Raw genomic sequence first — 23481 nt, forward strand, 5'->3', positions numbered from 1 at the left:
AGAAAATGAGATGACAAACCAAGAAAATGTTGAAACTTTAGCAATGTTAAGAGGGTTGTAGTTTTATGTTCAATAGGGAGTCCCGAAGCTGATATTGGAAACTGATTGTTTATTGTTGATTAATGAGCTTCAATCATCTAGTGAAGACTGAACACCTCTTGGACTTTTGCTGCAAGAAATATAAAGATTGTTGAGCTGTTTTCAAGAGTGTAAAGTGGGAGATGTTCAGAGACTGAAAAATGAAGCTACACATAGATTGGTTAGGCATGCTTGGAATGTGGTAGATACTGAAATGTGGTGGGATCATGTCCCAATGTCTGTTTCCCAAGCTATTTTGCCTGATAAGAATAATTTGTAATGCTTTTTTGTTTAATGAAATTGATATTTTTCTATATAAAAAGAAAAGACCGGTAGAAAAATTCCTTAATATGTGTCACCGCGAGAAAGCAACACTACATTTTGGTGACAATATGGCTATCATCAACTCAATTTAAGACGATAAGAATTATCATTACAACAAAGCCCTCTTTGGACTTCAAAGCACTCGGTCTAACAACTACAAACAAGGGACGTGTGAGAAATTGCATGACTTCAACGCACTTGACAAATCCCTTACCTCATTCGGTATAAATGGCGGGACATGTGAGAAATACAATTATTAACAAAATTCCAACTAGGAAGTTAGATTTCTCATAAAGAAACCCGAATTATTCAAAAGTGGGATTAATACAACTCTTTCCCACCTAAGTCCCCCTCAGGGTATCAGAGGTAAGGATATCGTGTTCTCCATTTCTTATGGAAATGTAATATGAACCCATACCCATGCCATCAAGAGACCGCCAAATACAATAATTTAAAAAAGATTAGTATAGTTACAGAACCTTTGCAATCAATTAGCCACTGAACATCCAAGGTCGACACGTATGATTCATATATATCGGGGAACAGTAGTAGTCATTACCCCTCTGAAGAAAGTCATACGTTACAACGAAGCAAATGGGCAAAAACAACAAAAAACTTGGTTTGGGTCTTTGCAAAAACAACAAAAAAATCAGCCGGACAAATCGTGAATTTTTACTCTCGCAGGACAGGAAAGCGATTATTTGGAGGAATGCAGATACCAACGAACAATCTACTTAACAAAAGGAAATATATTAGAGTATCAGCACAGGAACACTGATTCGACAATCTCTTAAAACAGTTAAGGCGCAAGTAACTCCAAGATTTTTGGATGTCTGGTCGTTGCATGTGAATTAGATCATTTCTTGTATTACAAAGGGCTCCACTTACGACCGATCTGTTTCTCGTGCTGCTCTAAGTGTATTTATCCACAAATAGCATATAGAATGGTCTCTATAATGTGGTCATATACATTGTTCTCGTTGATTGGAAGAAGACTCAAATTTGCCTGCGATATCTGTATGACTCAGCATGTTTGCTTTCAATTACTGTTTAAAAGTAAAATTCTCAATTCCATGAGTCCAAACACCAACTTGATCACCCACAACCATAGAACGGAACACTATAATATAAGAGGTGACCCCTTAATCAACATTCAGCTGATCTACTTATCAGGCATCACATGAGGATTGAGTCCCAAAACGTGCTCTGGCATGAAGTCATGCCGAGTCAGAATTCCAACAATTGGAGGCCTCTGCAATGTGTCAACAAAGTCACGTAAAAATTATGCTAGTATTTCCAAGGGTAACTGGAGCTATTGTGCAACTTACAAAATCAAGGGCCGACCAAAAGAGGTATGGCAGGGGACAAAGTTGTCCGCTTAGTTCTAAAAGGAGAATAAAACAAATAGATTGCAAATAATCCCCTCCTATTTCTAGAAAAATAAAATGCAGCAATTTCTCCAAGAATAAAGGTGTCATATAACTTGGAGATTCACTGAATATATCTTCATCTATGACATTAATCATTGAGAGAGAGAGAGAGAGAGAGAGAGAGAGAGAGAGAGAGAGCTTACCCCTTGGCTCTTCGGGACTACACACATGTGCCTGAGACCAAGTTGCCGAAAGAGAATTGCAGCTTTGGCTAGTGACATTGTCTCAACCACTGTGTATGGGGATGAATTGGTAATAGGATGAAGATCAACATACATCTCCATCTCTTCCTCTTCAATATCTATATCCTCTAGTTTGATTCCCTTCCCGGACCCCGCCTTGGCAAAATCAAATGCAGCAAATCTTTGCAGGATATCATCTCCAGTAATCACCCTATCCCTCGAAAAATTCTTTCCTTTCAGCAAAACTAGCAAATGAGACCTCAAAACAATTCCACACAATTCAGGTGCCCCCGAGAAAGGTGGTTCATCGATAACAGGAAACCCATTATGCCCTGTTGTTTTCAAAGCATGCAATATATTTCCTACCTTTTCAATGCCATAAAAGGTGACCAATGGGCCAGTAATAACATCACGTGCAACCAAATGCCTCATGTACGGTTCTGCATGGGCCTCCATGTAAGGCAGCCCCTTTATTTTCAGTATTTGATCATATACACCCTTGTTGAAGTTATCAGCCACTGTTTTAGAGATTAGGAGAACCAACATCACAAGAGGAAGCAATTGTAAGTCATTGGTGAGCTCAAGCAATATAATACACAGGGAAACAGTCATTCTCATAGTGCCACCAAGAAAGGAGGCAGCTCCAAGAAGGGCAAAGAGACCCGTGTCAAGTGTAGACATTGATTCAAACAATCTCCCAACAAGACGTCCGTAGCAAGCTCCGGCTAGTATGACAGGGATAAAGAGACCCGAGGGAATAGCAATGCCATAAGTGATAATTCCCAGGCAGTATACAGCACCAAAGAAGATGAAAAGACTGGAGATATGAAATTCTTTTGTGGTACTAGTGCTGAATAGGTTGCGGATAGCATCATCATTAGTGTTTAGAAAGAGGGAGGCAAGGTCATTGTAGTATCCAGATGAGCACTGGAAGCTTTTATAGTTTCCAGAGTCACCAACAGTGGGACAGCTCACTGTTAGGTCAGTGGGGCAAGCGATGCACTTTGCAAACCATGGCAAGCCAAAAGAACAACATGATGTCAAGGAGGAGATGATGATAACCAGTAAGATCTTGTAAGCAGCACCTCTTCTGCAGCATCAAGGGAATGGGTGGTAAGAATTGGTATGAGAAGAAAATCATCGAAAATCATCTGACTAAAACAGGTTAACTGATTGTCATTGTTCTGTTACTTCTGTATCCAGTATTTTATGATTTAAGTCAAAGCAACTAGTGGGATAAGAATAAATGGCTGGCGGTGCTTTCATTTTACCAACTACGGCTCCACGTTACCAACTATTTGTACTTCTTATATGAGTAAAAAATAACCAGCATGCATAGCTGAAAAGGAGAACATACTCGTTGATGATGCTATAAGTACGAAGGACCTTGTCCACAAAATAGTTATATATGCTTCCAAGAATGCCTCCAATAGTTCCTAGGAAAATTACTGCTAATATATCTGAGCCACTATATGTTGCCTTGGCAGAACTGACATCATACATTATAAGACCTCCTTCACCAAATAGCCCACATTTTCCAGTGTTACAGTATTGTATGAAAGCTCTCAGAACTATGGCAACTACTGCTGTCGTGAAAAAAGTCCTCCAAAGAAGAGCGCTCCGCCACCTGAAATAAGGCCAAAGAAGAAAGCATTGGTTTTCATACATCACAACAGCCCTTAGAACCCTACCCCTACCTAGTACTACATGTATAGAGGCTTAGAAACATGCATGAGAGATTCCTATACATACTACCTTGACATCATAAGCATGGCACACACAAAGCACATGCTGTCAGGAGCCTGACAATAGCACAGCAACATCACACAGTTAATAAAGTCATGGATCTTCTTGCTTAACATGTTTAGAGGTAAGGGACACACTTAAAGCACATGCATGAAACCCACTCACTACATGTAAAATGTTGTAAATATAGTTGTGTAACTCAACCAGATTTTTATTAAAGGTAGAAATTTCAGCATATAAAGCATAAATATGATCAATCATTCATTAAGCCATGTTTTCTTGCATATTGACATGTCATGATTGATTACTTGACTGTCGTATGATACACACAACAGCTAGTGACTAGGAAGGAAAATGTTTTAAACCATGTGCATACCAAAGACATCACATGCATAGTTGTTTAAAGATTTATCAATACTCTCTAAGGTTTTAAAATGGGGTTACTGTTAACAACCCCAAATGACTCTAAAAAGTCACATTTGAGCATGTTTGGCATCTGTTTTTACCAAAAACTCGTGTATTCCTTGAAATGCATAAAAAACGTGTTGCTGTCAGCAACCCTAAGTGGACCAAACAGCTACTGTTTTGAGATTTACATACATTCTAACTTACCAAAAATCATAAAGGCATGTCTACTCATATAGACAGCATATGGTTAAACTTAAGAGTAGAATGCACACCCAAGGTCAGTTTTGCTCACTGTCACTATGTAGACAGCAAGCAACACTATAGAGTACAGGTCATGTCTTAGTCAATATTAAGTGTTTGCATTGAAATTAAAATAAGATATGTATGCAACTTAATACGTGTGTACCTAATAGGTGCGTGAATTGCATGCTTAGTTGATTCTCAAAGCTAAGGAGATAAGGTAAGCGGCATGATCATCACCTTCATGTGTGCTGTAACTATTCTATTTTGCATGAAAAAGTGTCGTTTACCTATGCTATGTATGGCCATATTCAATGTTAGCCCCTTTTTATGAACCCTCCATGAATTATGAGAATGTGCTTGTGGATGCAATTATGTATGATATGCTGATTTGGTGGTTTGTGTAGAATGGATGATATGTCGTGAAAATCACTCTTACGTTACGTCATGCTTATTGAATGCCATGTCACGATAAACATTTTTATGTTAATATGCCATGTCTAGTACTGTACCATGCATATGAGTATGACAAGCCATGAACATCATGAAGTCAATATGTTCACATGCATCATGATAAGATACGAGAAGCCACGTAAATGATAGGTAAGCGCTAATACTTGGCCTTATGTTATGGGTGGATGTGCAAGCCACAGTTCTAAGTGTGGTCCCCCATATGTTATGCTTTGATTTATGCAGTCAATGACAATTGGACGGATGCACATATATTATGATGGCCGTTATGCAAGTGAAAGACAAGATTAACAAGTCATGCATGAAGCATATTAGATGCATGGAATCAATCATTCACTCATACATGTTATATGAATTGCCATGATCACTTCTTGAATCCCGCCTAAGTTACTGCTGAATGATCCATATGCTATATATATATATATATGATTATGCATGAAAGTTTTCAAAGCCAAGCCTAAGGTCAAGTTAAATTACGTTTACAGTATAATGTGCTATTACAAAGTCTTTGACTCATTTTTTTGTTTGTTTTTATGTTTTCCTAGATGATGATGGCGTGGACACGAAGCAGGAGGCCAAGAGTAGATTTATTTTCCAGAGTTTGACCTTCGAGTAAGTGTTATTGCCACATGGGACCAGTTTATGCTTACATTATTATGTTTTTGTCTTCATTTTATGAAACTTTGCTATGCCTAACTAGTTTATGATTCAATAAATGAGGTATTATTACGGCGTTGAATCTCTTCACCGGGCATAAGGTTATGAATGTATGTAACATTCTTGACCTACGGGAAGCATTGTTACATAACCAGATAAAAATAAATATGATTTGACTAGTTTATAAATCAGGTCCAACTATATCTCTTTCATACAATCTAACATGCTAAATTTTTCTATAAATCAATAAAACAAAGGAGACAGAATTTCAAACAAAATAATGAAGAGTAACATATTGAATGTAGATTCCCTAAACTATCTCATTTAATATGCAACATTAGTATTTCTGTCTCCATATATATCATTCTTAATTAACTCTTGCCAAGAGATTCCCATCAATACACGTCAGAAGCTAAGAATTTTGGTATCCCAAGTAGGTTTTTATATCGGCTTCCATTGGAAAAGGCAATTTATACCTATTTCAATGGAAAAGAATTTAAAAGTGATTTCCTTTCTCAACATAAATCATTCAGTCAATTTGTGATTATAAGTACTTCTAGTAAACAAAGGATCTAATGGAGCTCTATAACTTTCTAGCCATGACCCTTCTTCCCATCCAAATACACTATATTCGAAAGGTTCCCAAAAGGGAAAAAACAACCACGAGATACCTGGTATTGTCACATACCAAGCTAAAGGAAGAATCATTTATATAAACACGTGAAGAGAGAGAGAGAGAGAGAGAGAGAGAGAGAGAGAGAGAGAGAGAGAGAGAGAGAGAGAGATATACCATGAAGCTGCCTCTTCTAGAGCAAACAGGACACCACCAACTGGAGCACGAAAGGCAGCAGCCACTCCGGCAGCTGCACCACAAGTAATCATGTCTCGCCTGTCCCGATCATTTTTGAAGTATCTTAGCCAACTCCAAGTCAAATGGTACTTGCGAGAACCCCCTTGCCCAAGTAAATTGGCAATGCAAGCACCTGTGTGTACCATAGGCCCTTCTTTACCAACTACGAAGCCAGCAGAAACGCCAAGAATGGAGCCAAAAATCTACCAATATCATAATTGCAAATATCATAGAAATTCCTGAATGATTTTTTCCTTTCAAAAATAAGAAATCAGCTTAACTGATTTTAAATCATTTTGTATCTCTATTCAAAACTATCTCAAGTCAAACAAGGAATAAAAGAGATCTAAAATAATCAGGTAAATATGTGAAAAGCTCATATTAGAGAGGCAATATAGATGATGATTTTTTAGATAGGATAGAATGGCAGAAGAATATCTGTGATAATCCTGATTAATTAATGAGGATTTATATGCAGTCACAATTTAATTGAGACTAAGGATTAGCTGCATTGAGTTGATTTTCAAACCTATTTCAGGACACAAACATGTGATCGGAGCTTCTCAAGGGAAGCTGACTTTTCTATCTATTGTTTACGAAAAATGATCAATTTAAAATTTATTCCTTCTGTGTTTGCAGAGGGGGCTGGCACAAACTTCTATTCACCTTTACAAAAAGAGTGCTTGGAGCTAGTATTGAATAAGCATCAATGCCATTGAGATAGGCTTTGACCTCAGGAATACCAGACCCTGCTGCTGCTGGAGCAATGAAAGCACAAAGAGCTGCCGCAGCAACAGCTAGAACTACATTGCAACCAGCATATGCTGCGAAAGCCTTGAAATATCTGCACTGGAACCATTATGGTGTCATTGTCATTATAGAGAAATGGCATGAGGATCTCACATGCATACAAGACCAAGCATGTGCTCAGCAAACCGATGTAATTAGATATAAAGTGAAAATGATAGTTATTCTTATAAAACAGTTACACGTTCAATGTTATATGTAGATGAATCTCATGTATTCAACCTTTTACCACAATAACATTATTTGAAAAAGAAGGATAAGGAAAGATTAAAAAAAAAAAAAAAACTGTGTAGCTTAAGATGCCTTTACAATTTAATGAAAAGGGCAAACCGTTATCATTCACTTGGCTAAATCTACAAAGTGAAAAATCCAGAAATTGTGTGAAGTACTCAACCCCTAACAGTCCCACCAGAATGTAATATCTACACGTGTCTGTGTCTCATACAAGAATATACATCCTTCTTAGACTCCCATCTCAATCAGCAGAGAAACAAAAAATTTGAGCATGACATCTCTTGAAAATGAGATGAGGATGCTCAATTTCAGATAAAGTTGGATAAAAATAACTTATAGCAGTGTTTCAAGCAGGAGTAGTCTCACTTGTGCTTAGACATGAGATCGCTAGTCAGCAGCAACTTGAAACCAGATATGTTCTCAACTGCAATATTATTGAAGAAGCCAACTAGTCCAGTACCTAGGCCTATAAGAAGTGCAAATGCCCACTTGAGTAAAACGTACTGAAATATTTGAACCTTCTTCCTTGACCTCCAGTCTTGCTTAAATAATTCATTTTCAATAATCCTGAGACAGAATAAACAATAACAGCCTTAGTCTTCAGCTTTGATATCAGTAAACAAACTCCTAGATAAAAGTGAGCTAATTACTGAAGATTCAATTTGTCGTTTTGGTTAGCATGAAGATTGACTGAAGGCTTATACACACTGCCACATACAAGACACTAATTTGAAATAAAAAAGAAGACAAGAATGTAAAGAAAATTTTGTTTGTGTAACATCTTGCAATATAGCACCATGTTAATTAATATCCATTTTTTGATGTCTAACCCAATATGGTACACAATATTGCACATAGTACCAAAAAAGCAGTTGGGTAATTCGCTATGGACTTAAAATTCAAAGTCGCATTATTGCTTCTTTCTTTCCCTCTTTTCCCCTTTTTCCTTTTATAAGAAGCAAAATTTTTATAGAATAATGAAATAAGTGCAGAAATAAGGGATGGGAAAGAATTTTCATGCAGAAGCCTCACTTCTGGGCAAGAAATGTACCTATTCATAAAAATAGATAAAGGCACATCTAGCATCCACAACCAGCTTAGAAGAAAAAGATCTAAAAGTACAACATGAAACCAAGAAATAAGAAGCAAATCACCCTTTGACAAGAATTGACTTCCTCCTAACGATAAAGAGCCCAGTGGATCTTCCAAGAAAAAATCCACCACGGCATGGTTTCTGTACTATACCAGCACATCTTTCATGCTAATTCAATCACAAAGTGGCCAGCATGGTTTCTTAAAAAAAAAAAAAAAAAAAGACAGCATGGTTTCCATATACTTAGCACATCTCTCATGCTAATTCAACCGCAAAGTGGCTAGCATAGCATCAGCTCATAAATCTTTGCCCTTTCTTCACCGCAGAATTTTTTTTTTTTTTTTGGTATAAGTTTCACCGCAGAAAAAAATAAACAAGACAGCAAAATATCCATCAAGACCCAGAAAACACCTGCCAAGATTCGTAACCGTTAGCAAAGGAAATGAGAAACAGGGCAATGAATTGAAACATAAATGGGCTAAGGGCCTCATTAGACCTCCTAAGCTGAAGCATTTTGTCCATATTTACCTTTTCATTCACAACAAACCATGCCCAAACCTTGATTTAGGAAGGAACTTTGGCCATCCAAATGAATGTTGGATGAAAAAAACACAGCTCAGATCCTTACGAAGACAGTGGAAGAAAGATCTAAAGATAATAAGGCACAGTTTCTGAAATAAAAGCATTCTCATAAAAAGTACAACTCAATGACTTCCAAAACTTGAAGAAAATAAGAAACTTCATTACATCTCCATCCAAGAAACTGAAGTATCAAATATTCACCTGATCACAGCATAAGCCCTTAGTTTCATTCAGTCTAAAAGAACAACGAAGAGCTTCAAAACGAAGTCATCCCCACCATTCTCAACAAATAAAATTTTTGAGAAGATTTTAAAACAATGCTTGCTAACAGAAGACTGGGACATTTTGAGAGGCCTTTTGAAGAGACAAAGATGCATAAAGTAGTGAAAGCTTTGAATGGTGGTTAGGCCTTGGGCCAGGATGGTTTATCTATGGCTTTCTTCCATTTTTTTTTTGAAATGTGATTAGAGAAAATATTGTGCGAGTTTTTTGCAAACTCCAGGGAATATGAAAATTTGAGAGAAGCTTAACTGCTACTTTTATTGCTCTAATACAACTGATGCAGTGGATATTAAAGATTACAGGCCTATCAATTTAGTGGTAGGACTTTACAAGATCATATCCAAAGTGCTTGCTAACAAATTGAGTATGGTGGTTGTAAATACTATTTCAAAGCTTCAACCTACCTTTGTTAGAGGTTGACAAATTTTAGACTCCATTCTTATTGGTAATGAGAGTTTGGATAGTAGACTTAGATCCAAAGTGCTTGGGGTGCTACACAAGGTGGATATCGAGAAGATGTGATTGTCTCAGCTAAGGAGAAGATGATGGTAAATCAGCTGAAGGTCAGCTGGGATTTCATATCATATTTGGGGAGGAGATGAGTTTTTAGGGAAAGATGGCGATCTTTCGATAGCACATGGTATTTCTATGGTGCGCTTCTCAATATTAATAAATTATACTCCATATGGTTTCTTAAACAGTTCTTGTGGCTTGTGACAAGGTGATCCTCTAGAATGAGAGAATAATTTGTAGGAATAATTCTCGTTAATTCATAACATAGGTACAAGGCAGTATAAATAGATTACATAAGGAAAAGGAAAGAATAAATTAAATGCTAACTTCTAAGGAAACTTAATCTCCTAGAATATTCACACATTTACAGCCAATATCTCCTAGAATACAGCAGAGTTGACTAGGCAGATTTTGGAAACTTTCCAACACTCCCCCTCAAGCTGGTTTGAAGATGTCTTCCATAGCCTGCTTGCTGATTAAGTTTTCAAACTGTTTCTTCAGCAGTCCCTTTGTAAGTAGGTCTGCTACTTGCTCAGCTGTAGAAATATAGGGCAAACAAATTACCCCACTATCTATTTTCTCCTTGATAAAATGCTTGTCCACCTCCACATGTTTTGTTCTATCATGAAGAACTAGATTGTGAGCAATAGCTATCGCAGCTTTATTATCACAATACAATTTCATTGGTAATGAACTAGTAACTTTCACCTCTTCCAGCAATCTTTTAATCCACAGTGTTTCACAAATGCCATGAGCAACAGCCCTAAACTCAGCCTCTGCAGGTCTCCTTGCCACCACATTCTGTTTCTTGCTGCGCCATGTCACTAAATTTCCTCCAACAAATGTGCAATAGCCAGAAGTTGATCTCCTATTAGTGACACTTCCAACCCAATCTGCATCAGTGTGTATTTCCACTTGTAAACTCCCATGACCTCCAAACAATAAGCCTTTACCTGGAGTCCCCTTTAGGTACCTTAGGATTTTGTATACAACATCAAAATGTTCAGGTCCTGGTGAGTGCATAAATTGGCTTACCACACTTGTTGCAAAGGCTATGTCAGGCTGTGTGTGAGAGATATACAAGAGCTTCCCTACCAATCTTTGGTATTGTTCTCTATTGATTTCTTCAGGTTTAGCTGGTTGAAGTCTTAGATTCAGCTCTATAGGTGTTTCTGCAGCTTTACACCCTAAAAAACTTGTTTCTCCAAGTAAATCAAGAATATATTTTCGTTGGGAAACAAATATGCCTTTCTTTGACCTAATAAACTCCATGCCAAGAAAATATTTAAAGTTGCCTAAGTCTTTGATTTCAAAATCCTTAGTAAGAATCTTCTTTTTTTTTTTTTGATAAATAAATAATTTTATTAATCAAAAAATGGCAACGCCTGAATTACAACTCTAATGCCCCACCTAAGTGGGTGCATTAGAGGCTAGAAAGTCCCGAAGGGCCATACCATTAATAGTAAGAATCTTCTTTAATCTCTCAATTTCATTGTTGTCATCCCCTGTCAGGAAAAAAAATCAACATAGACAATAAGTATAGCTACTTTGCCTCCACCAGTGTGTCTATAGAACATAGTGCGGTCAGCTTGACCTTGGCAGTAGCTGTGACTCTTTATCACCTTCCCAAAGCATCCAAACGAAGTTCTAGGAGATTGCTTGAGTCCGTACAAAGACTTCCTCAATCTGTACACCTTCCCGTTGCCTTCTTTGCCTTCAAATCCTTGTGGTTGATCCATAAAACCTTCCTCCTCTAGGTCTCCATTTAAGAAGGCATTCTTCACATCTAATTGATACAAGGGTCAGTTGGAATGGACTACAAGGGATAGTAACACACGGATTGAGTTCATCTTGGCTACGGAAGCAAAAGTTTCTTGGTAGTCAATTCCATATGTTTGAGTGAACCCCTTTGCCACAAGTCTTGCTTTGTACCTCTCTACACTACCATCAGCCTTGAATTTGACTGTAAATACCCATTTATAGCCCACAGTCTTCTTCCCCTCTGGTAGATCACTAATTTCTCAAGTGTCAGTAGCAATTAGTGCATTCATCTCTTCTTGAGTAGCCAATCTCCATTCCGGGTGATCCAAGGCTTCCTGAATGGTTCTTGGAATAAACAGATGAGAAATATTGGATGTAAAGGCCTTATGGGTATCAGAGAGTCTATGATAGGATAGATATTAGGCAATAGGATGTGTGGTGCAGGTTCTAACTCCTTTCCTAAGGACTATAGTTAAATCTAGATCAGCAGAATTGTCAACAAAAGGAGTAGGAGTGGAAGAGTTACTTGGTGTATTGGAACGACCAACTTGTAGAGGTGATGATGATTGGCTCTACTCCATTTTGGAAGAAGGATTTCTATTATTATGACGATTTTTTCTTCTAGTATAAACACAAAGTTTAGATGAGATCATCTCTGGTAGTATTTCTCCCCGTTGGTTGTGAATCACTTATGCCTTGTACAGGTTTCCATTATTTTCACTAGATAAATTTTCTGTTTTCTAACCTTCTAAAGGAGTATGGATGTTCATGTCAATGTCAATGAAAACATTAGGAAAAAGATTATAAATTTGCCAAAACTCATCTTCACTCTTCTCTTTCTCCCCCTTAAGATAGTTATGGCTAAAGTAAGGCTGTTTTTGAAGGAAAAAAACATTCATACTGATGTGAGTTTTCTTTGTAATAGGGTTAAAACATTTGTACCCCCTCTTATTAGGAGCATATCTAAGGAAAACATATTTTTCTGCCCTGGGGTCAAGTTTGGACCGAAGATGTGTTGGTATATGAACAAAAGCAGTGCACTAAAAAACTTTTAGTTGTAAATCTGATGTTACTCGACAAGTAGGGAAAAGCTTCTTTAAGCAAGCTAAAGGAGTGATGTATTTCAAAACACAAATAGGCATCCTATTAATGAGATAACAGACACTCAAAATAGCATCACCCCATAAATATTTAGGAACATGCATAGAAAACATTAGGGCACGTGCAATCTCTAATAAATGAAGATTTTTTCACTCTGCAATACCATTTTGTTGTGGGGTGTCACGACAAGTAGATTGATGTTGAACACCTTTTTCTGACAAAAAGCTCATAAACATTTGTTGAAGTATTCAGTACCATTATCAGTTCTAAGGATACTTATTTGTGTTTGGAATTGATTTTCAACCATATGATAAAAATCCTTGAATAATTTTTTAACTTCAGACTTATCACTCATCAAATACACCCAACACAACCGTGTATGATCATCAATAAATGTCACAAACCATTTTTTTCCAGATGCAGTAGTGACTTTTGAGGGACCCCAAACATCACCATGAATTAAATAAAAAGGTTTTGAAGCACGATAACCTTTTGATTGATAAGTGTTTAGATGACTTTTGGATAGATGACAAGTATCACAATGAAGATAGTTGCAATCAACAATTTTAAATAAGCTGGGAAACAAATGTTTTAGATAGAGAAAACTAGGATGACCAAGTCTAAGATGCCAAAGCATAATTTGTTCTTGTAAAGGCATAGAACTAGTACAACTACTGCTTAAACCCTGAGCTTCTTTAATGTTGAATAGGGTCTCATCAAAATAATAGAGTCCATCAATCATCCTAGCACTGCCAATCATCCTCCCCGAGAGTTGTTCTTGAAATTCACAATGGGAATCAAAGAATATGACACAGCAGTTAGAATCACGTGAGAGTTTACTACAAACAACAAATTACAAGCAAGTTTAGGAACATGAAGGACAGATTTTAGTTCAATTTTCTCAGAGATTTGGACAGAACATGTTCCTGCAATGGATGAGAAACTTCCATCTACAATTCTGACTTTTTTATTACCAGGACAAGGGTAATAAGATTGAAAAAATTGTGAAGTACTATTCATATGGTCGGATGCATCAGAATCAATAATCCATGGTGCAAACGTTAAGCCACAAGAGTAGCTAATAGGGGTATTACTTGTTTGGGCCAAGGAACCAATAGGAGGACTGGATGTAGCAGTGGATTTCAGCAATTGAAAAAAATGATCCACCTGCTCAACACTTAGGAAATTAGCCTTTGCTTCATTAGCTCTAGGGGCTATATAGTTGCTGCCAGAGGTTCTAGATTTGCTTCTCTTCCAGTTTGCAGCCTTTCCATGGAGTTTCCAGCAAGTGTCTCTAGTGTGGCGTGGTTTATAGTAATCACACCATACCCAAGGCATATCTTCAAACCCTCTTTGATTAGAATAGGACCGTTGTGCAGAAATATTGGCAGTGAACAAATTTGTGCTAGTAGCACAATAAGGAGCAAGGTTGGCAGCAACTAATGCAGAGTTCTCCACAATTTCATCCTCCTTTTTTTTCATCATGACATTTCGACGACAATCTTCTCTTCGCACCTTCGAAAATACCTCTCCAAGTGGAGGTAATGGCTGTCTTCCTAGAATCCTTCCCCTAACTTCATCAAATTCATTATTAAGTCCATCCAAGAATTTAAAAATTCTGGCATTCTCCACCATCTTCTTATTATGATCGCAATCATCAGAATTTTTCCATTCATAATCATTGAATAAGTCTAAATCCTGCCAAAGTCCCTTAAGAACACTGAAATACCTGGTCACACTACCTCATCCTTAGTGAGTATTGCTGATTTTCTGCTGCAATTCGTATATCTAAGAGTAATTTCTAAGGTCAGAATACATCTGACTAACATTGTCCTAGAGCTCCTTTGTAGTCGAATTGCACATGTAGTTGGCACTAATTTCTTCATCCATAGCATTCACAAGCCACGCCATCACCATGGAATTATCTGCATCCCATACAGCATAGGATGGGTCTGTTTTCTCGGCTCCTTGGTTTCACCAATCAAGTACCCTATCTTTCCTCTTCCTTGAATATACATCCTGACATGACCATCGTAGGAAGTTAACCTCATTCAGTCGTATGTTTGTAATTTGGACATAGTACGGTTCATAATGGTTGGGTTTTGGTTCTGGTTTTTTTTAAAATTTGGCCTTGTTTGAAGTATCAGCCATGGTAAAAGACTTGACAGCAATAGAAGAGGGAATAGGGTTTTTAGATGAATCAGAAACGGAATCTGTCTCTGATAACATCTAGAATGAGAGAATAATTTGTAGGAATAATTCTCATTAATTTGTAACATAGGTACGAGGCAGTACAAATAGATTACAGCAGAAGGAAAAGGAAAGAATAAATTATGAAAGAATAAATTAAATGCTAACTTCTAAGGAAACTAAATATCCTAGAATATTCACACATTTACAGCCAATATCTCCTAGAATACAACAGAGTTGACTAGGCAGATTTTGGAAATTTTCCAACAAATCCCTTGTCAAAATTTTCTCTTTAGTATAGTCATGGAAGCTCTCAACACAATGCTAACGACTTTGATTAAAGGGAGTTATATTGCAAGATTCTCGGTGGGGGCTAATAACACCGATGAAATCAACCTATCTCATCTTTTGTATGTAGACAATATTTTTTTTGTTATGTGAGAATGACCTTGATCACCTTCGGTGTGTGTGAGCTTTATTCTTACATTTGGAAGATATCTCCAGATTGAAGATTAATTTAGCTAAGTCAAACTTGGTTCTAGTAGGTAACATTACTAATTTTAGTCATGATCAATTGTTGTTATATGGGTAGGGGAAGTCCAATCATTGTCTTCTTAATTGTGATATTGCAAGCACATTGTGGGGTGACTTATTTGGGAGAGTTGGATCAGTTTAAGTCATGCCTAGAAGAATTTCAGAGCTTTTTGATTCTTGGAGAAGACTAGGCGGCAGCCCGCAAATTGCAACAATATGGTGGATGGCTCTATTTACCTCATTTGGTGTATTTGAAACAAGAGAAATAATAGAACCTTCGACAACCATAAGTGGATGAAGGAGGAGCTCAAGAATTTCTTTATCAACACTCTTTTCCTTTGGATAGTATTTATAGACTTCAATGGACTCAACTTGCATGAATTTTTAGTATATTCCTCAACCTTTTTTATAGGTAAAATAACAGTTTATTGATAGAAAAGTAGGTGAAGCTCAAGTATACAGAAAGTATGCATAGAAAACACCTAACAACGGCTAAGAACTAGAAATGGATGCAATCAAGTAATGAAAACTAGTCCCATAACAATCAATGACAAGCCTAAGATAATAGTGTTGCAAAAGAATCTCTTATACTCATCCAAGGAATGCTCCCAATCTTCAAAAAACCGTCCCTTTCTCTCCATCCAAAGGCACCACATAATACACAGAGGAGTCATTTTCCACACATTCAGCTATATGGATGTTACCGCTAAGACCCCTCTAGCAATAAAAAATATCCACCAACCTCCCAAGCATAACCCAAGCTACACCATTCTGATTGAAGATGTCATCCCACAAAAACCTAGCCAGCTCGCAATGGAATAATAGAAACCCTCCGAGACCCATTCACTAAAAACTAAGAAAGGACGGTTGAAGTACAATGCTTAATCCAAGAACAACATTTCTCCCCAAAACCATATCTCCCAAGTAAATAACACAAGAGTCCCAAGTAAATAACAACATCATAAGCCTTCTCCACATCAAGTTTGTATAATAATCATGGCACTTAGCTTTGTGTTGACTATCCATGCATTCATTAGCAATAAGAACCGAGTCCAAGATTTGTCTTCCTTCAACAAAAGCTTGGAAATAATACTCCATAACCTCCCATAACCATACTCATATGATTGACAAGAACTTTAGAAAGTTCTTAAAACTCCATTCACAAGACTAATGGGGGAAATTTCTTCATTTTCGAAGCCCCAACCGACTTAGGAATAAGAACAATAAAGGCGACAAAGACTTTTCTCAAACTTACCAAAAGAGTGAAGTTCGTGAAAAACCTTCATGATATCCTCCCAACTACGAACAAACATAGAAGAAAGCCATGGAAAAACCTTCCAGACCGGGCACTTTATCCTTAGCCAACTACTAATCACCTGATACACCTCATCAGCTCAAAAGGTCTTACAAGTCAATTAGCATTCAAATGATCAATAAACTCAAAAGCTAAGCCGTAGTCTTGGCCTCCATGTAAATTGCTCCATGAGAAGTCCTTCGTACTAAATGACTATATGACTCTTGATAACGTCATATTCAATAGGGACATGACCATCCACTTGTAGCATCGAAATGGCATTGTTCCTCCATTGAGAATTACCCACCCACTCAGAGGTGGGCAGCAGGGCCCCGTCCTGGCCACCAGATGCAGGTGGAGGGGCCACCCGCCCTGCATCTAGCCCCCTAGCGGGGGCAGGGTGCGAGCAGGGCCCAACCTCGCCTTGCATTTCCCCCGCCCTGTAGCCAACTTCCACTTATATAAATATATATTTATATCTATATATTTATATTTTACAAATTGTGTATATATAAATATATATTACAATAGCGAGTCTCTCATTGCTTAAGTAAGACTCTTGTATTGCATTGGCCTCCTATATAAAGGTTGGCCTAGGAGGCCAATGCAATACATGTACAATCTTGTCAACAAGTCTAATACTCTTGTGAACAAGTCTAACAAATTTAAAAACTGATCACATAGTTTTTATATCATCAGTTTTTAAATTATTGTTATATATATAAATTTTAATTTACAATTTAAATTACATAATAATTTGGGTCCAAAAAAATATTTTTGGATCCAGAAATAATTTTTAGGATCAATACCTTGAAATGGGCGGGGGGTGGGGCAGATGGTATTTGCACCCCTACCCCCCGACATCGGGGCAGGGGGGACCCTGCCCCCTGCATATGCGGGTATCACCCATACACCCAATGAACGAACTTAGTGTATTGATTCCCTTCTTTCAACCAAAGAGCCCGAGATTTCAGTCTCTAGGAATTTTCTTCCATTAGACGCATCTTCTCAAGCTTCAAGGTAATGAAGATTTTTCTTGAGATGTCCTTAGCAAAAAGAGAACCCAACTCTTCCCTACCCTCCAATACCTACAGGCCTTTAAAGAGAGATTTCTTTTAACCATCAATATTTCCAAAAGCATCCACGCTCTACAACTTCAAGTCCTTCAAAGCTTTAAGTTTTCCTGCAAAACAAACTTTCTAGTGCCCTCCAAATGATAAGAAGACCACCACAATTTTATCTTCTCCAAAAAATCATTAGCTTTCAACTACGTAGTCTCAAACTTGAAGTATCTACTACCCTCATGAATGCTACTACAATCCAACAAGATAGGAAAGTGATTTGAACAGACCTTTCATAATCCCTTCTAATACATTGAAGGGAAATGAGCCTCCCAAGAAGGAAATGCCAAGAATCCGTTCAGTCGAGACCAAACGTGACTATCCCCCCTGCCAAGGGTATATCCATGAGCTTCATATAAAAAATGAACTCAGAAAAATCGGCACATCCTGCCAGCTGTACAAACCTACTAACTCATCCCATAGAACTCTCCTGGTACTATCCACATTCAGCCCACACCACCAAAAGCGCACTCGGACCCATCTTCCACATTCCTAAAAGAATAAGCCACAGAGAAATCACCAATGCATTCCTCAATGAATCTCACCATCTAGATAGGTGTATCTCTTGTATACTCCATTTGTACTTGAATTGCGCCTTTGGCACTTATAAAAAGATTTATTACTTGTCACAAAAAAAAAAAAAAAATAGATCCCTTCCAAATAACAAACTTTGTAATTTTCTTGAGCTGCCAATATGAAGCCAATCAGGTTCTATTAAGGCACTTACCTTAAACCATGGAATGATGTAGCGAATGCCCTTTTAGAGAATTCCATGACCACTTATTAATCAAGGCTATCTTGCTTTTTTAATGATAATAAATTACTTGCACCAAAGGCTTTTTTCATCAATGTCACATTTAGCGACCCTAGTGCTTGCCAAATAAAGGTTGATAACAACATCCCACTTAACCAAGAATGAATTACCTAACTCCCCCAATCTAGACATAAATGGCTCTTTAAATTCTTTCAATTATAAAGGCCAGACCAAGAATTTTGACATGTATCTAAGGGCTAACAGGTTTCAAGGTAGTAGTTTGCCAATGATGTACCGCTAAAATAAACAAGAAACAAGATCCAAAAAATAAGGGTAGCAGCAATAAACAACACCACTTCAATTAGGGTAGCAACCTCCCCAGGCCCTAGAACCAACAAGCACACACAAAAAAAAAAAAAAAACAGATCTGTACCTGCCACGGTCACATGGTGCAGTGAATAAAAGGAGAAGATGACGAGGAGAAGGAGAAGAAGAGAAGAGGAGGAGACTAGAGGGGTCATGCGGCTATAACCAAAATTAGGGGGAGAGGTAAGAATTAGGGTTTTTTTTCATTATACATTGCCTAACCCGGAGGGTGGGTGGATATCCCACCCGCAACCCGCTTGCTTTGAGATATATCTTTGACGGGTCGTCCGCTTGTCCACTAGGCAAGATTGGCCAATTGGGAAGGCGTGTGGGTCCAGGTGACCCGCCCCCCACCTATAACTTCAATTAAATTTTAAATATGCCCTCATTATGTACTCTTAATAAACCAAAATCGTTAGGCACCAATTTGTCCCCTCAAGCATTAGTAAGTGAATTTGCTCTTTGTATGTGAAGAAATTGATGATCTCCACCATAGTCAAATTAAAATTTCAATGAACATTACCACCTTCAAAGCTACCTCCAATCATATTAAAACAACCCCAACTCAAACTTCCAAGTTGTAAAGACCATTACTCTTAGTAATGGATGTTTTAAGCAGAATATTATATGGAATGGTGGAGGGTGGTTCATCTCAGGCTTCTCAGTTGGTGGATCCACTCATGGTAATCTCTCAATTTCCCATCCTCTCTTCATTGATGACACACTGATTTTTTGTGAGCCGGACCCTGATCAGGTGTGGCGCATAGATTGGAGGTGTGGCTCTTTTGCTATGTTTCGAAGCCGTCTCTAGTCTCAAGGTCAATCTTGCAAAATCTGAAATTGTTTAAGTCGGAGAGGTTGATAATCTGAGCGAACTGGCTGATTTTCTAGGCTGCAAGGTGTCATCCTTGCCTATGATGTATCTTGGTCTCCCTCTAGGGGCCTCTCATAAATCCAAGATTATGTGGGATGGGGTTGTCGAGAAAATGGCATGCAAACTCGCGGGTTGGAAGTGACTCTATCTATCCAAAGGTGACAGAGTCACTCTTATTAAGAGCACACTTTCTAATCTTCCCACATATTTTCTCCCTATTCCCCTTGCCTGCAGGTGTAGCACATAGATTGGAGAAGACCTTTCGTGATTTCCTATGGGGCAGTTTGGAGGACGTGAAAAAATTCCATTTGATTAAATGGGAAAAGGTATGCACACCTATGGCTAATGGCGGATTGGGGCTTTGCAACTTGAGAACTTTCAACAAGGCCCTACTTGGTAAATGGTTATGGAGATACCATAGGGAAAGAGACGCCCTTTGGAGGGAAATTATTGACGGTAAATATGGGAGCTTACGGGGAGGTTGGTGTTCCAATGCAGCAAGAGGGGCCGTGGCGTGGGTTTGTGGAAATTTGTACGCAATGGTTGGGAAGTTTTTCTTACTAATTGTAGGCTAGCGGTGGGAGGGGCAATCAAGTCAACTTCTGGCACGGCACTTGGTGTGGCGAGGTTGCTCTAAAGACCACTTTTCCTTCCTTGTTCAAGATTGTGTTTGATAAGGAGGCCACAGTTGCTGACAATATGGACAGCTCCTCTAACTTCACTCATTGGTCAGTAAGATTCACTCGAGCGGCACAAGATTGGGAGTTGGGAGATATTGCTGATTTTTACAGCGTGTTACAAGCATCGAATCTACATGCTGATGGAGAAGATCGTCTGCTTTGGGAAGCATTTCTTAGTACGTTCCTTTTACAAGGTACTATCGGCACACCCCTCCAATGCATTCCCTTGGAAGTGCATTTGGAGGACTAAGGTTCCTTTAAAAGTGGCCTTCTTTGTTTGGCTAGCATCCCATGGTAGTATTCTAACTATCGATAAGCTGAGAAGGCATGGCCTCTACCTAACAGATTGGTGCTTTATGTGCAATCACAACAGTGAGACAGCGGATCATCTACTCCTTCATTGCGAAGCAGTTATGGCTTTATGGGATGACATCTTCACAAGGCTAGGCATGGTATGGGTGATGCCTAGAAAGGTGATTGAACTTTTGGCATGTTGGAGAGGAATCCGGGGTAAGGGGCAAATTGCAGATATTTGGAAAATGGTGTCACTTTGTCTCATGTGGTGCATCTGGAACAAAAGGAATAGTCACTATTTTGAGGATAATGAGTGTTCTCCGGAAAAGTTTAGGGATTTCTTTTACCACACCTTAGTATTATGGGCTTCTTCTATTGTACTGAATGGCACTTCCTTTAGTGAATTTTACGTTGCTCTTCACAGCTCTTAGCTTGTAGCTAGGCTCTCTGTATACCCCCTATGTACTCGAGCCTTGTCCCTTTTCTTGATCTAATATATTTTCTTTTTACTTAAAAAAAAAAAAAAGAGAGAGAGAGACCATTTGCAATCACCTTTAATTAAAACTGTCAAAGCAAAGGACTTAACGTGGTTATATTATGTTTTTGCATGCATAGTAAGCTTATAAATGTATGGACTTGATATAACTTGTTTAGCATGGAAAAATTATTCTTGAAAAAAGCAATGGAAAATCAATCAATTGGGGTTGCTTACTCGTAGTCAAGGCTCTCAATGGGGCAAACATTGGCACCAACAATGGCAATCTGAGAGGTGGTGTTGGTCCTTTTCACCAAAAGTGGCTCTGTGTATGTCATATTTTTGTCAGATACCTCTGACCAGTATCTGTCAATCCCCTTCCCATCCAGCAGGCCCTCATTTTCAATGTCATCCACATCATCAATGCGGTTCACATTATTTTCTTGATCCATATTCTCACGATCCATGCTTGAATGAGCTTTTTCCGCAGCTTACTGTTACACTTAATATGTATGTCTACCTGCAGGCACATACCACAAAATGCTAATGATGCTTGAGAAACTCGGTTGGCACATTCAAACCTAAACTAAAGACAAAATCTATCTTCCTGGAGGGGCACAAGATCTACAACTTGACGAAAATCACGAGCATATACTTGATATTGCTTGATTTGGTGAAAAGACAGGTATGCAAAACCTCCAAAGGTAACATGACAAAGTAAACAGTCCAAATATGTAATATGCAGAACCTTATACCAATATGTGTGATACAGGCAGGTCTGAGTATTCAAAAAGTCTTGAAGAGAATTGCGACAATTAATTAGAAGAAATGGAAACTTTGGAACCAAGAAGCGGCCAACTAAAAGTGGATATCAGACCTGCCCAATAACGAGTAAATCATCTTATATAAACCTCTGTACATGGAGATGGATGAAACAACAATTTCGTTGGGATATACTCCATGATAACTGAGAACAGTAAAAACATATGATGATCCCAACAGCTCCAAGAAAATTAGGCAGAACAATGAAATCTTAGAAAGAGTGAATAACAAATTTAAGTAGATAAACAGAGAGATATAGAAACAAAAAAGAGAGAGCAAATTCATTATGGATAAACCCCAGAGAAAATAAAGCATTTTGTACTTACAATAGCTTTGATGCTGTTTTCGCTTGAACTCGGTTAACAGTCACACCAAAATCTACGAAAGACTGATTCAGGGATTCCGCTACTCACAAGTATTTAGTGGCAATCCCGATCTCCAAATCATGGTAGTACTAATTTCAAAGGAACGATCAATTTCAGGACCATTTAATATATTTGACATAAGTATAAGAAAAGTCAAACAGACTGAAAAAAATGGGAAGGAGTATTTGTGGATTACCACTATCAGCGTTGACGATAAATATTATGGCTGTGGATGATGAAGATGATAAAGACAGAGACGTTGTTTCGATCCAGCGATGTTGGCGGTAGTAGGTGAATCTCAGGAAGCCGTCCAAGTATTTACTCACCTCGCCTGCCAAAGAGCAAGTAACGCGAAAAAGTCAACAAATAAATTAAGAGAAATATTTTTGCAGTCGGGAGATGTAGTTGGTGTACAATCGGCTATAAAAAAAGAATTAATACGAGATTTATATAAAAAAAATTATTTTTATAATTTTTTATAATTTATCTAGATTTCTTTAAATATAAAAAAAAATTATAATTTTTTTTATTTATTTCAGCTGACTGCAAGTGGCGATGTATATAGCAAAGCTGATAAACTAATCACGGGTTATTGGCTTGCTAGTTGTTGCAAGCCGTGCGTGCCTCTTTAGTGGCTTGGACGCAACCTTTACGGCCTCACCAAAACATATCACACCGACTTTTCCATTATGACTAAAATGCAGTGACTCACTACATGAAATCAAAATTTATATATTTTCTTAAAATTGATGGCAACTGTCAGCCACCAGACTACAGTGGTTAGCCATCAGATTTCAGTACCAGCGGCCGAATTTCGGTAAACTCCAGCGGTAGGATTCCAGCTAACTCCGGTGACCTTTCGACGTGGCAGCCTCCACCCTTACCGACGACTAGAATACTGAGTTAAAAACGATAGTGCTACAGGCAACCAAGGTGCGCACCCTTTGGGGAAT

General features: G+C 38.1%; 1 protein-coding gene across 3 annotated transcripts; it reads right to left on the reverse strand.

Annotated features, from left to right (window-relative positions):
- Positions 1-893: 893 nt before the first annotated feature.
- On the reverse strand, positions 894-23464 carry LOC122295506 (chloride channel protein CLC-c-like). 3 transcript variants are annotated; one of them, XM_043104541.1, is made up of 10 exons: positions 23330-23464; positions 22725-22859; positions 22490-22617; positions 21579-21861; positions 7794-7994; positions 7053-7230; positions 6327-6589; positions 3372-3641; positions 1976-3104; positions 894-1654 (listed from the first exon to the last, which is right to left on the reverse strand). In XM_043104541.1, the coding sequence occupies exons 4-10, from the start codon at positions 21806-21808 to the stop codon at positions 1565-1567; spliced, it is 2361 nt and encodes a 786-aa protein (XP_042960475.1). In that variant the 5' UTR covers positions 21809-21861; positions 22490-22617; positions 22725-22859; positions 23330-23464; the 3' UTR covers positions 894-1564. The 3 variants fall into 3 exon arrangements, with proteins under 3 accessions (XP_042960475.1, XP_042960476.1, XP_042960477.1); XM_043104542.1 differs by lacking the exon at positions 23330-23464 and adding an exon at positions 22219-22308 and having other exon boundaries at positions 22725-22937; XM_043104543.1 differs by lacking the exons at positions 22490-22617; positions 22725-22859; positions 23330-23464 and adding an exon at positions 8582-8931 and having other exon boundaries at positions 21579-21706.
- Positions 23465-23481: the final 17 nt, after the last annotated feature.

The sequence above is a fragment of the Carya illinoinensis genome, chromosome 15 (genome assembly GCF_018687715.1).
Source record: "Carya illinoinensis cultivar Pawnee chromosome 15, C.illinoinensisPawnee_v1, whole genome shotgun sequence".
NCBI lineage: Eukaryota > Viridiplantae > Streptophyta > Magnoliopsida > Fagales > Juglandaceae > Carya > Carya illinoinensis.

Coding starts and splice junctions, on each gene's coding strand:
- LOC122295506 (XM_043104541.1), bottom strand. CDS start 21,808: ATGGATCGTGAGAATATGGATCAAGAAAATAATGTGAACCGCATTGAT. Junction 6,590..7,052: donor CAAGCACTCTTTTTGTAAAG/GTGAATAGAAGT, acceptor TGATATTGGTAG/ATTTTTGGCTCCATTCTTGG. Junction 3,105..3,371: donor ACTTATAGCATCATCAACGA/GTATGTTCTCCT, acceptor TTGATGCTGCAG/AAGAGGTGCTGCTTACAAGA.